General features: G+C 53.3%; 2 protein-coding genes across 7 annotated transcripts in view; one reads left to right on the forward strand and one right to left on the reverse strand.

Moving 5' to 3' along the window:
• EXOC5 (exocyst complex component 5) overlaps window positions 1-5,439 on the reverse strand; it is a 41,013-nt gene extending 35,574 nt beyond the window's left edge. The window contains exon 1 of the mRNA XM_069733021.1: window positions 5,312-5,439. Within this exon, the coding sequence (XP_069589122.1) occupies window positions 5,312-5,338 (27 nt within the window). The 5' untranslated portion in view covers window positions 5,339-5,439. The remainder of the gene's footprint in view (window positions 1-5,311) is intronic.
• AP5M1 (adaptor related protein complex 5 subunit mu 1) overlaps window positions 5,435-14,811 on the forward strand; it is a 28,598-nt gene continuing 19,221 nt past the window's right edge. For 2 of the 6 annotated variants that reach the window (XM_069733035.1, XM_069733069.1), the window contains exons 1-2: window positions 5,435-5,535; window positions 12,868-12,980. In XM_069733035.1, the coding sequence (XP_069589136.1) occupies window positions 12,913-12,980 (68 nt within the window). In that variant the 5' untranslated portion in view covers window positions 5,435-5,535; window positions 12,868-12,912. Of the gene's footprint in view, window positions 5,544-12,867; window positions 12,981-14,811 lie in introns of all 6 variants that reach the window. The other 4 variants (XM_069733053.1, XM_069733076.1, XM_069733044.1 and 1 more) reach the window with 3 other exon arrangements.

Consider the following 14,811-nt stretch of genomic DNA (forward strand, 5'->3'; position numbering starts at 1 on the left):
TCGCGAGACCGCTACGTCATCTGGGGTCATTGCCGCAATGCATTCTTGGGACCGATGCGTCGCGAGGAGCGGGACAGGCTGCCGTGGACGCCGGAAGGTGAGAATATGATTTTTTTTATTACAATTATTTTTTACATGATATGTTTTTACTATTGATGCTGCATAAGCAGCATCAATAGTAAAAAGTTGGTCACACAGGGTTAATGGCAGTGTTAACGAACTGCTAAAACCCTATGTGGGCGCTGACTGGATGGGAGTATGAAGGGGGCACTGACTGGAGAGGAGTAGGGAGAGGCCAATTTGCGGCCGGACTGTGCCTGTCGCTGATTGTCGCGGAAATCCCGGGTGGCTGATTGGCCGCGACCAGACAGACGGAAGTTACAGACAAACAGATGGAAGTACCCCTTAGACAATTATATATATAGATTTCTAATTGGCAATATCTGCTATAATTATTACACCTACTACATATTGGGATAGGAATAACCCCTTAAACCTGCGATCACTTCTTCCGCATACTGCAATGCTGTTTATAGTCAAAAGTCTCCTATGAAGTCAAACCTGTGGCTGGGTTTCAGAGGAGCACCAAGATGGTCGTCTAATAGACCTATGGCAGGCCCACATCTGCCATGGCAACCAATCTGCACCTTGTGATCACAACGCTAAAAAAGAGATGGGTGTCCGAAAGGAAACACCACTGGGATCAAAACACTTAAATATAAGCAGCTTTAAAGTGGTTAAACAGCAGAGATTGCAGCTAGCTTTGGTAATTGCTCTTAGAATCAGTGCTGGCTGTACGACACAGCTGGACCCCGTTGTGCAGGCACGCGACGCAGCCGGACCACGTCGTGCAGGCACGCGACGCAGCCGGACCACGTCGTGCAGGCACGCGACGCAGCCGGACCACGTCGTGCAGGCACGCGACGCAGCCGGACCACGTCGTGCAGGCACGCGACCCAGCCGGACCACGTCGTGCAGGCACGCGACCCAGCCGGACCACGTCGTGCAGGCACGCGACCCAGCCGGACCACGTCGTGCAGGCACGCGACCCAGCCGGACCACGTCGTGCAGGCACGCGACCCAGCCGGACCACGTCGTGCAGGCACGCGACCCAGCCGGACCACGTCGTGCAGGCACGCGACCCAGCCGGACCACGTCGTGCAGGCACGCGACCCAGCCGGACCACGTCGTGCAGGCACGCGACCCAGCCGGACCACGTCGTGCAGGCACGCGACCCAGCCGGACCACGTCGTGCAGGCACGCGACCCAGCCGGACCACGTCGTGCAGGCACGCGACCCAGCCGGACCACGTCGTGCAGGCACGCGACCCAGCCGGACCACGTCGTGCAGGCACGCGACCCAGCCGGACCACGTCGTGCAGGCACGCGACCCAGCCGGACCACGTCGTGCAGGCACGCGACCCAGCCGGACCACGTCGTGCAGGCACGCGACCCAGCCGGACCACGTCGTGCAGGCACGCGACCCAGCCGGACCACGTCGTGCAGGCACGCGACCCAGCCGGACCACGTCGTGCAGGCACGCGACCCAGCCGGACCACGTCGTGCAGGCACGCGACCCAGCCGGACCACGTCGTGCAGGCACGCGACCCAGCCGGACCACGTCGTGCAGGCACGCGACCCAGCCGGACCACGTCGTGCAGGCACGCGACCCAGCCGGACCACGTCGTGCAGGCACGCGACCCAGCCGGACCACGTCGTGCAGGCACGCGACCCAGCCGGACCACGTCGTGCAGGCACGCGACCCAGCCGGACCACGTCGTGCAGGCACGCGACCCAGCCGGACCACGTCGTGCAGGCACGCGACCCAGCCGGACCACGTCGTGCAGGCACGCGACCCAGCCGGACCACGTCGTGCAGGCACGCGACCCAGCCGGACCACGTCGTGCAGGCACGCGACCCAGCCGGACCACGTCGTGCAGGCACGCGACCCAGCCGGACCACGTCGTGCAGGCACGCGACACAGCCGGACCACGTCGTGCAGGCACGCGACCCAGCCGGACCACGTCGTGCAGGCACGCGACACAGCCGGACCACGTCGTGCAGGCACGCGACACAGCCGGACCACGTCGTGCAGGCACGCGACACAGCCGGACCACGTCGTGCAGGCACGCGACACAGCCGGACCACGTCGTGCAGGCACGCGACACAGCCGGACCACGTCGTGCAGGCACGCGACACAGCCGGACCACGTCGTGCAGGCACGCGACACAGCCGGACCACGTCGTGCAGGCACGCGACACAGCCGGACCACGTCGTGCAGGCACGCGACACAGCCGGACCACGTCGTGCAGGCACGCGACACAGCCGGACCACGTCGTGCAGGCACGCGACACAGCCGGACCACGTCGTGCAGGCACGCGACACAGCCGGACCACGTCGTGCAGGCACGCGACACAGCCGGACCACGTCGTGCAGGCACGCGACACAGCCGGACCACGTCGTGCAGGCACGCGACACAGCCGGACCACGTCGTGCAGGCACGCGACACAGCCGGACCACGTCGTGCAGGCACGCGACACAGCCGGACCACGTCGTGCAGGCACGCGACACAGCCGGACCACGTCGTGCAGGCACGCGACACAGCCGGACCACGTCGTGCAGGCACGCGACACAGCCGGACCACGTCGTGCAGGCACGCGACACAGCCGGACCACGTCGTGCAGGCACGCGACACAGCCGGACCACGTCGTGCAGGCACGCGACACAGCCGGACCACGTCGTGCAGGCACGCGACACAGCCGGACCACGTCGTGCAGGCACGCGACACAGCCGGACCACGTCGTGCAGGCACGCGACACAGCCGGACCACGTCGTGCAGGCACGCGACACAGCCGGACCACGTCGTGCAGGCACGCGACACAGCCGGACCACGTCGTGCAGGCACGCGACACAGCCGGACCACGTCGTGCAGGCACGCGACACAGCCGGACCACGTCGTGCAGGCACGCGACACAGCCGGACCACGTCGTGCAGGCACGCGACACAGCCGGACCACGTCGTGCAGGCACGCGACACAGCCGGACCACGTCGTGCAGGCACGCGACACAGCCGGACCACGTCGTGCAGGCACGCGACACAGCCGGACCACGTCGTGCAGGCACGCGACACAGCCGGACCACGTCGTGCAGGCACGCGACACAGCCGGACCACGTCGTGCAGGCACGCGACACAGCCGGACCACGTCGTGCAGGCACGCGACACAGCCGGACCACGTCGTGCAGGCACGCGACACAGCCGGACCACGTCGTGCAGGCACGCGACACAGCCGGACCACGTCGTGCAGGCACGCGACACAGCCGGACCACGTCGTGCAGGCACGCGACACAGCCGGACCACGTCGTGCAGGCACGCGACACAGCCGGACCACGTCGTGCAGGCACGCGACACAGCCGGACCACGTCGTGCAGGCACGCGACACAGCCGGACCACGTCGTGCAGGCACGCGACACAGCCGGACCACGTCGTGCAGGCACGCGACACAGCCGGACCACGTCGTGCAGGCACGCGACACAGCCGGACCACGTCGTGCAGGCACGCGACACAGCCGGACCACGTCGTGCAGGCACGCGACACAGCCGGACCACGTCGTGCAGGCACGCGACACAGCCGGACCACGTCGTGCAGGCACGCGACACAGCCGGACCACGTCGTGCAGGCACGCGACACAGCCGGACCACGTCGTGCAGGCACGCGACACAGCCGGACCACGTCGTGCAGGCACGCGACACAGCCGGACCACGTCGTGCAGGCACGCGACACAGCCGGACCACGTCGTGCAGGCACGCGACACAGCCGGACCACGTCGTGCAGGCACGCGACACAGCCGGACCACGTCGTGCAGGCACGCGACACAGCCGGACCACGTCGTGCAGGCACGCGACACAGCCGGACCACGTCGTGCAGGCACGCGACACAGCCGGACCACGTCGTGCAGGCACGCGACACAGCCGGACCACGTCGTGCAGGCACGCGACACAGCCGGACCACGTCGTGCAGGCACGCGACACAGCCGGACCACGTCGTGCAGGCACGCGACACAGCCGGACCACGTCGTGCAGGCACGCGACACAGCCGGACCACGTCGTGCAGGCACGCGACACAGCCGGACCACGTCGTGCAGGCACGCGACACAGCCGGACCACGTCGTGCAGGCACGCGACACAGCCGGACCACGTCGTGCAGGCACGCGACACAGCCGGACCACGTCGTGCAGGCACGCGACACAGCCGGACCACGTCGTGCAGGCACGCGACACAGCCGGACCACGTCGTGCAGGCACGCGACACAGCCGGACCACGTCGTGCAGGCACGCGACACAGCCGGACCACGTCGTGCAGGCACGCGACACAGCCGACCCCTGTAAAGTATATGGGAGCCATTAAATGGTCAGGATGAGAGGTTTTCCTGAGCTCAGCCATTCCAGTCACGTCTGTGCTCTCCCCTCAGGTGAGCCATGACGCCCACTAAGGTGTTTTACATACATACATTCTGTAACATACGTGCTATTGAAGGGTCACCGGGTACATACAACCCGTGCGATATATTACAGAGCTGAACACGGCTACTGGAAAGAGCAGATCGCCATCACATTTCTTCTCTAGACAATGGAGCGCGGATCTGTCACCACATTTTACTACATGAACTGCAGACGTTCTTACAGCGCACTTATCTGCATTGTGCATCACACATCGGTGGGGGGCCGACACCCGATGCCCCCTACCAATTAGTTATTCGCTCCCATTACGGTCAGATGTAAATAGTGTATAGAGCTGGAACAGCGCCGCTCAAAGTGTAGTGGTCATTTTTGGGAACTGCAGCTCAGATCCCATTCACTTCGTTAGGAGCAGATCCATCCAGCTCTGTACATGGTTTACATCCGCCCTATACGGGAGCTAATAACAGATCGCTGGGAGCGCCGGGTGTCAGATCCCCAATTATCTCATTTTGATGACATATCCTAACGATAAGTTCTGGACAATCCCTTTAATGGTGACAGCTGTCAATAAACCAATCACATAGCCTTAAAGGGATTGCACCAATTTAGCAAATCACTTCCTATCAACCGTAGAGGCTCTGACCCCGCCCCAGAGGAGCCATTTTTTGCAGGCCCCGGTAGGGCTGGTGGTCCTCAGTATGGGGGATGCACCCCTCAGGTAATATTCTGGGGGGCTATCACTAAGAAGGACCCCATTGCTATAACAACCAATAGTCACTGTGCCCCCCATATCCCGGTGTCAGTAGCGGCCGATGCGTCTGGTCTGCGTGCACCAACCGGTCGGCCGATCACCCACCTCGAACAGCTCGGCTGTGGCGGCCATGCTCTGCTGTGCGTGCAGACCCCAATAATAAGTCCCGGGCAGGCTCCGTTCTCCGGGCGGGGATCAGAGAGCTGCCATTGCTACCGGAAGTGACGCGTGTCAAGCACCGGAAGTGTCGCTCACAGCTGCTGACCTCTGACCTCCGACCACGAAAGGAAACGGCGCTGAAGAGAAGGAGACGGATGGAGAAGACCTGGGTGAGGAGGTGGGAGCGGGGATATTTCCGCAACTATGTCATGAGGCTTCTGGAGAACTACAGGATCCAGCATGCACTGTTATTGGCGAACGCTAGGGCTTGTAGTCTTGCAGCCTACTGTGCTTTGCTAGATTCGGGTAATAGGGAGACGCTCGTGTGTGGAGGGATCAGCTGAAGAAACGCACACCGGTTAGCGAACCAAGAACGCTGTGTGTAGGCTCGTTTCTAAGGAGAAGCTTTGGTCGCCATTTTTATTACTGGCACGGGGAAACTGGTTTCCCCAGAATGCATTGCGCTTTCGTTTAGTTCTGCCCCACCCCAAGCAATCGCGAGGTGTTGTATCACGTGACATAGCCCCTTCTCTGTGAGCTTAGGCAGAAAGCTGTAATAGTTTCCTGTTGGCTCTCTGGAATGAAAAGTTTTCGGAAGTGACAGGAAAGAGAGAGCAAATTAAAGGGACACTGTCACCTGAATTTGGAGGGAACAATCTTCAGCCATGGAGGCGGGGTTTTTGGGTGTTTGATTCACCCTTTCCTTACCCGCTGGCTGCATGCTGGCTGCAATATTGGATTGAAGTTCATTCTCTGTCCTCCGTAGTATACGCCTGCGCAAGGCAATCTTACCTTGCGCAGGCGTGTACTATGGAGGACAGAGAATGAACTTCAATCCAATATTGCAGCCAGCGGGTATGGAAAGGGTGAATTAAAAACCCCCAAACCCCGCCTCCATGGCTGAAGATTGTTCCCTCCAAATTCAGGTGACAGTGTCCCTTTAAAGGGAACCTGTCACCCCGTTTTTTCAAGAAGAGCTAAAAAATAGCGTTAAATAGGGGCAGAGCTGTGCTTTAAATTAGTGTATTTTTGGAGCCTTTATTCCCACCTATGCTGCCAAAATACCTTTGTAAAGTCGCCGTTTTGGGCTGTCAGTCACGCTGGTCAGGTCATATGGGCGTGGTGACATCGCTGTTTCTCCCCCAGATCTCCGTTGGTGGCGTAGTGGTGTGCGCATGTCCAAGTGGCGAATCCACTGCGCAGCTTCAAGGAAAATAGCGCGATCTGCGCTATTCAGGCGTTTATCAGTGGGCACGGCCATCTTTGTGAGGTCGCGCGTGCGCAGATGGTTCTTCTCGGCTTCCCGGGGTTTCAGGAAAATGGCCGCGGGATGCCGCGCGTGCGCAGATGGAGATCGTGGCGGCCATTTTCCTGCAGCCGAGATGCAAACTATTTTCCTTGAAGCTGCGCAGTGGATTCGCCACTTGGACATGCGCACACCACTACGCCACCAACGGAGATCTGGGGGAGAAACAGCGCTGTCACCACGCCCATATGACTTGACCAGCGTGAGTGACAGCCCAAAACGGCGACTTTACAAAGGTATTTCGGCAGCATAGGTGGGAAATAAAGGCTCAAAAATACACTAATGTAAAGCCCAGCTCTGCCCCTATTTAACGCTATTTTTAGCTCTTCTTGAAAAAACGGGGTGACAGGTTCCCTTTAAACCCAAACCCCTCCTAGCTTCAGCCAATGAAATCGATGGGTTGATGTTTTCTTTGCATTGCATATAGCATATATTGCATTATTATTACTTTGCATTATTCTTTGCATTACCATTATTTGCACTGCAAATAATATTTTGGGTATGTAACGGTACATTATCAAGAATTAATTCCCTGCGTGACAATGTGAATGGGATTTCCCCAAAATAGTACGTTTTTATTACCTTCCCTCTGCGTAGGTCCCTGTCTTGGCCTGAGCAGAGGCGTACACACTCACCCCTCCCCAATGCATTGTCTATGGGACTGGTGGAAAGAGCCAAGTTTTGCCCTGTGTTTTTTTTCACGAAAATATATATATATATATGTATACATACTGTGTGTGTGTGTGTATATATATATATATATATATATATATATATATATATATATATATATATATATATATACTGCTCAAAAAAATTAAAGGGAACAACAGAATATAACTCCAAGTAAATCAAACTTCTGTGAAATCAAACTGTCCACTTAGGAAGCAACACTGTTTGACAATCAATTTCACATGCTGTTGTGCAATTGGAATAGACAACAGATGGAAATTATTGGCAATTATCAAGACACCCTCAATAAAGGAGTGGTTCTGCAGGTGGGGACCACGGACCACATCTTAGTAACAATGCTTTCTGGCTGATGTTTTGGTTACTTTTGAATGTTGGTTGTGCTTTCACACTCATGATAGCATGAGACGGACTCTACAACCCACACAAGTGGCTGAGGTAGTGCAGCTCATCCAGGATGGCACAGCAATGCGAGCTGTGGCAAGAAGGTTTGCGGTGTCTGTCAGCGTAGTGTCCAGAGGCTGGAGGTGCTACCAGGAGACAGGCCAGTACACCAGGAGACGTGGAGGGGGCCGTAGGAGGGCAACAACCCAGCAGCAGGACCGCTATATCAGCCTTTGTGCAAGGAGGAGCATTGCCAGAGCCCTGCAAAATGACCTCCAGCAGGCCACAAATGTGCATGTGTTTGCAGAAACGGTTAGAAACCGACTCCATGATGATGGTCTGAGTGCCCGACGTCCACAGATGGGAGTTAACCTCACAGCCCAACACCGTGCAGGACGCTTGGCATTTGCCACAGAACAAAAGGATTGGCAAATTCACCACTGGCGCCCTGTGCTCTTCACAGATGAAAGCAGGTTCACACTAAGCACATGTGACAGAGTCTGGAGACGCCGTGGAGAGCAATCTGCTGCCTGCAACATTCTTCAGCATGACTGGTTTGGCAGTGGGTCAGTAATGGTGTGGGGTGGCATCTCTTTGGAGGGCCGCACAGCCCTCCATATGCTCGCCAGAGGTAGCCTGACTGCCATTAGGTACCGAGATGAGATCCTCACACCCATTGTGAGACCATATGCTGGGGTCCAGTTGGCCCTGGGTTCCTCCTAATTCAGGACAATGCGAGACCTCATGTGGCTGGAGTGTGTCAGCAGTTCCTGCAAGTTGAAGGCATTGAAGCTATGGACTGGCCCGCCCGTTCCCCAGACCTGAATCCGATTGAACACATCTGGGACATCATGTTTCGCACCATCCACCAACGTCACGTTGCACCACAAACTGTCCAGGAGTTGGCGGATGCTTTAGTCCATATCTGGGAAGAGATCCCTTAGGAGACCATCCGCCGCCTCAGGAGCATGCCCAGGCATTGTAGGGAGATCATATAGTCCTGATACAGCAGTTATTCCATGGCAGTTAGTCAGGGCAGGAGTCAGGTAACCCACACTCTGCTCTCCCTTCTATCCTTGTGCTTTATTCTTATCCTCCTATGTTCCCTTGCAATCCATATTCAGTGCCCAATACCCCCTCCATCACGACTCATATACATCAGCTCCTCACTCCTTACCTCTCCCATGCACTTCTCACCTTCCTGAAAAACCTCAGCCCATCTTGCCCAAACACACTGCACAAAAAAACTTCATACAATTCCAAAAACGACTTGCTTTTTATCTTCTTACTCCTACTGATTTCAGGGGACATCTCCCCCAACCCTGGTCCACCATCCCCCAACCTCAACCCCTACCCTACCTCACATCGAAACCTTAATAATATTACTAATATTATTTGCACTTCTTCATCTGCTTTTAATTTTGCCCTTTGGAATCCACAGTCTGTATGTAACAAGCTTCCTTTCGTACACAATTACTTTCTGAAAAACTATCTTAATCTGTTGGTCCTCACGGAAACCTGGATTCAGGATTCCGACACTGTCTCTCCTGCTGCCATTTCCCATGGTGGCTTACAATTCTCACATTCCCCTAGACCCACAAACAGACATGGTGGTGGAGTCGGCATACTCTTGTCCCCACAATGCACTTTCCAGGTCATCCCCCCCCAGCTCCATCACTCTCATTCTCTTATTTTGAGGTCCACACCGTCAGGCACTTTCGTCCCCTCTCCCTCAGAGTAGCGGTCATATACTGACCCCCAGGCTCACCCACCCACTTCCTGGACCATTTCTCTGCCTGGCTGCCGCACTTCATGTCCTCAGAACTCACAACCCTTATCCTGGGAGACTTCAACATCCCCATAAACAACCCCACTTCTACATCTGCATCCCAGCTTCTATCACTAACCACTTCCCTAGGCCTCTCGCAGCTCTCAACCTCTGAAACACACAAAGACGGTAACACCCTTGACCTGGTCTTCGTCCGGCTCTGTTCAATCTCCTACCTAGATAACTCACCACTTCCCTCTCTGACCACAACATTCTCTCCTTCACACTCTCAATTCCTCGCCCACCCCAGCACCCTCCCACCTACCACACATTCAGAAATCTACATGCTATCAACCCTCACAAACTTTTAGATTCCCTACACTCATCATTGTCCCCAATCTCCTCTTTTTCCTATCCTGATCTGGCTGTACATCACTACAATGACACTCTTAGAAGCACCTTTGACCAAGTAGCTCCCCTCACCCTCAGAACCTCCAAAGACAGAGTGAAACATCCCTGGCTCACATCGCAAACCAGCGATGCTCTAGGAGTGCTGAATGCTTATGGAGGAAAACTCGCACACCAGAAGACTTCATACATTTCAAATTTATGTTAAAAACCTATAACTCTGCTCTTCACCTCGCCAAACAGACCTACTTCACCACTTTGATCTCCTCACTATCCAACAACCCCAAGAAACTTCTTGACACCTTTCACTCCCTCCTCAGGCCAAAAGCACAAGCCCCTATCACAGACATTTGTGCTGATGACCTGGCCTCCCACTTTATAGAGAAAATGGATAGCATCCGTCAGGAAACCCACTCCCAGACACCAAGCGCAGAAACTCCCATCCCTCCCTGCATTTCCCCTGGCTCACTCTCCACATTTGATCCCATCACAGAAGAAGTCGTCTCTAGGCTCCTCTCTTCTTCTCGTCCGACTACATGCACTACCTACCCCATTCCCTCACATCTCCTCCAGTCTCTCTCTCCAGTCGTCACAACTCACCTAACTACAATCTTTAATCTCTCCCTCTCCTCTGGCATTTTCCCCTCCTCCTTCAAACACTCTATCATTACTCCATTACTAAAGAAACCCTCCCTCGACCCATCCTGCACAACCAACTACAGACCAGTCTCCAATCTCCCCTTCATCTCTAAACTCTTGGAGCGTCTGATCTACTCCCGCCTAAGGCTACGTTCATATTTGCGTTGTGCGCCCCTGCGTCGGCGACGCAACGCACAACGCAAATCAAAACGCACGCAAAAACGCTGCGTTTTGCGACGCATGCGTCCTTTTTTGCCGAAATTTGGACGCAAGAAAGATGCAACTTGTTGCATTTTCCGCGCCCGACGCTTGCGGCAAAAAAAACGCATGCGTTGCACAACGCAGCACAACGCATGTCCATGCGCCCCCCATGTTAAATATAGGGGCGCATGACGCATGCGCTGCCGCAGCGTTTCCCGACGCAGCGTCGGGAAACGCTAATGTGAACGTTGCCTTACCCGTTACCTCTCCACTCATTTCCTCCTAGACCCTTCACAGTCTGGTTTCCACCCCCTATATTCGACAGAAGGGGCACTCATCAAGGTGACCAACGACCTTCTGACAGCAAAATATAACGGTGACCACTCTGCTCATTCTTCTCGGTCTTTCAGCAGCTTTCTACACTGTTGACCACCCTCTCCTACTCTCTAGGCTCCAGTCACTAGGCATTAAGGACGCTGCTCTCTCCTGGTTCTCCTCCTACCTTTCTGACCGCTCCTTCAGTGTTCTGTTCTCTGCCTCCACTTCATCTCCTCTTCCTCTCACTGTCGGGGTACCTCAGGGCTCAGTCTTTGGCCCCCTTCTCTTCTCCCTCTACACAGCCCTAATTGGACAGACCATCAGCAGATTTGGCTTTCGGTACCATCTTTATGTTGATGACACACAACTATATACGTCATCCCCTGACCTTACCCCCGCTGTACTACAGAACGCCAGTGACTGTCTGTCCGCAGTCTCTGACATCATGTCCGCTCTCTATCTGAAACTCAACCTCTCCAAAACTGAACTTCTTCTGCTCCCGCCATCTACTAACCTCCCTAAATCAGACATTTCCCTCTCCGTAGGTGGCACCATAATAACACCCCGGCAGCAGGCACGCTGTCTCTTAATTGGCCTCCCCTCACTCATCTTTCCCCTCTCCAGTCCATCCTTAATGCAGTAGCCAGGGTCGTCCATCTGGCTAATCGTTACTCGGACGCGTCCGCTCTTCGCCAGTCATTATACTGTCTGCCTATTCATTACAGGATACAATTCAAAGTACTTGTTCTCACCCACAAAGCTCTCCACAGTGCAGCACCCCCTTACATCTCCTCCCTCATTTCTGTCTATCGGCCTAACCGACCACTGCGCTGTGCAAATGACTTTCGACTAACCTCTGCACTAATCTGTACCTCTCACTCCCGTCTCCAAGACTTCTCCCGCGCTGCGCCAATCCTCTGGAATGCTCTACCCCAAGATATTGGGACCATCCACAATTTACAAAGTTTTAGGCGCTCCCTCAAAACACATTTGTTCTGAGCTGCCTATCACGTTCCCTAATCAAAGTCATTTTATGTTTGTGTGTGTGTGTAGCCCATTCACTATCCCCATCTATCCCCCACCCCCTGAAGATGGCTGGACCATCATTGTAAATACATCATTGTAAATACACACCTGTACTTTGTATCACCCCCACCTCATTGTAGATTGTAAGCTCCCATGAGCAGGGTCATCTTATTTAGCTTTAATTATTGTATTGCTAACGTTATTACTTATGACTTGTGTTTGAAACTGTTAAGCTGTAAAGCGCTGCTGAATATGTTGGCGCTATATAAATAAAGATTATTATTATTATTATATAGTCACGTGGAGGCCACCCACACTACTGAGCATCATTTCCTTGTCTTGAGGCATTTCCACTGAAGTTGGATCAGCCTGTAACTTCATTTGCCACTTTGATTTTGAGCATCATTCCAACTCTAGACCTCTGTGGGATATTAGTTGTGATTTACGTTGATAATTTTAAGATTTTATTGTTCTCAACACATTCCACTGTGTAATGAATAAAGATTTAAAACTGAAATATGTCATTCAGCGATATCTAGGTTGTGGTATTTAAGGTTCCCTTTATTTTTTTGAGCAGTGTATATACTTTGTGCACTGACCAATCGGTAAATAGATTTGGAACCCCCCCAATAGAGAAATAAATGGGGTTAAACTAAAGGCTCCCTTCTGCAATAGAGAAACTATATTCTGGCAAATCACATGTATAATCAAGGTTGATAGATTTTGTTAATAATTAACTTAATTGAATCATTCTTTAATTAGTTATTTGTACAGGTCCAAGTTTGAAGTCAACATCACAGAATAATAATGCCCGTCCGCGGACTATGGATCTTGCATCACCGGCCAAGAGGGCAAGGAGAGGTAAAATTCGCAAGGTAATAAGAATCTTTAATGACGTCTACTTAATTATTTTGGACTAGCGGACATCCACCGACTCCCCTACCCCTTAAGGTTAGTCAACAGAAAATAAGGGGGAGAAAAAAAAAAGATTTCAGACTTTACTGGTGATTTGTGACAGCGGAGGTGTTAATACTCGCTATTCTAAATGTTGGAAGGCAGTGAAAGGGTTGATGGCCAGCTTCCATGATGGACAAGTGAGGAGGTATAGGCATTGTCTCATAATGAAGTCCTGGGTTGTCCTCTGCTTAAGGCCCCTATGTAGATGGAAGAGTGTCTCCATTCTGGTAGAGCTATCTAGGTATTTACATGGATGACCTTTAGTGATGAGCTAGTGTGCTCGCATAAGGGGAAATCCGAGCATGCTCTGGTGCTGAGTGTCTTCGTGCTCTAATACTATGTTCGAGTCCCCGCACCTGCATGTCTCGCTGCTCAGAACACATGCAGGGATTACCTGTTTGTTCGATAGCTGCAACACATGCAGGGATTATTTAACAGCCACGAGACATGCCACCGCGGGGATTCGAACATAGTATTAGAGCATGCCGAAGATACTCGGTTAGCATCAGAGCATGCTCAGATATCCCCTAATCTGAACACTGTCGCTCATCTCTAATGACCATACAGATACAATACGGTTCCCTATGGCGACTGTAGAGCGTAGAGTTGAGCAAAAAGATTTGCAGGACCCCGGTCCAGTGGCCACGTTGGTAGTTTGTGGTCATCAGACTCGAGCCCTGCAAATCTCCTCCTTCTGATTAAAAGACTCGGCTCAACCTCACACATGTGTTGTGCAGCCAGACCTACTAATTAGAAGAGGTGTAAATCCTACACAAGACCAAAAAGGAGTAAATGTCCAACTAATTTTCATCCAATATAAATATTTTATGAATACATCCAAAATTTAAGACAATGTACAACAGACATGAAAGGTGAAAACAATAACTCATGAGGGGAAGGAGCAACACAACTGAGGTAACAGACCAGGCAAATGAGCATACCTAACAGGGATATCATCCATATTCAAAAGTATCCCTTGCAGTAAATATAAGCCACAAAAATAGAGCTGGGAACTGATGAAAATACCATGGCCACCATATCCACATATAAGAGGCTAATCTCAAATCCTCTATGGCAGAGGTCCCCAACTCCAGTCCTCAAGGCCCACCAACAGGTCATGTTTTCAGGATTTCCTTTGCATTGCACAGGTGATGCAATTATTACCTGGGCAAGACTAAGGAAATCCTGAAAACATGACATGTTGGTGGGCCTTGAGGACTGGAGTTGGGGACCTCTGCTCTATGGAGCCTAATGGAAAAAGAATATTTAATGGACCCCTAAACAGGACGCTACAACTTACCCATAATAATATCTGTCAGTGTGCGCTCCACAGCAGCCCCAACGCGCGTTTCGCGTGGGCTTCTTCCGGGGGCTGGAAGAAGCCCACGCGAAACGCGCGTTGGGGCTGCTGTGGAGCGCACACTGACAGATATTATTATGGGTAAGTTGTAGCGTCCTGTTTAGGGGTCTATTAAATATTCTTTTTCCATTAGGCTCCATAGAGGATTTGAGATTAGCCTCTTATATGTGGATATGGTGGCCATGGTATTTTCATCAGTTCCCAGCTCTATTTTTGTGGCTTATATTTACTGCAAGGGATACTTTTGAATATGGATGATATCCCTGTTAGGTATGCTCATTTGCCTGGTCTGTTACCTCAGTTGTGTTGCTCCTTCCCCTCATGAGTTATTATTTTCACCTTTCATGTCTGTTGTACATTGTCTTAAATTTTGGATGTATTAATAAAAT

Source organism: Ranitomeya imitator, chromosome 1 (assembly GCF_032444005.1).
Source record: "Ranitomeya imitator isolate aRanImi1 chromosome 1, aRanImi1.pri, whole genome shotgun sequence".
Classification (NCBI taxonomy): domain Eukaryota; kingdom Metazoa; phylum Chordata; class Amphibia; order Anura; family Dendrobatidae; genus Ranitomeya; species Ranitomeya imitator.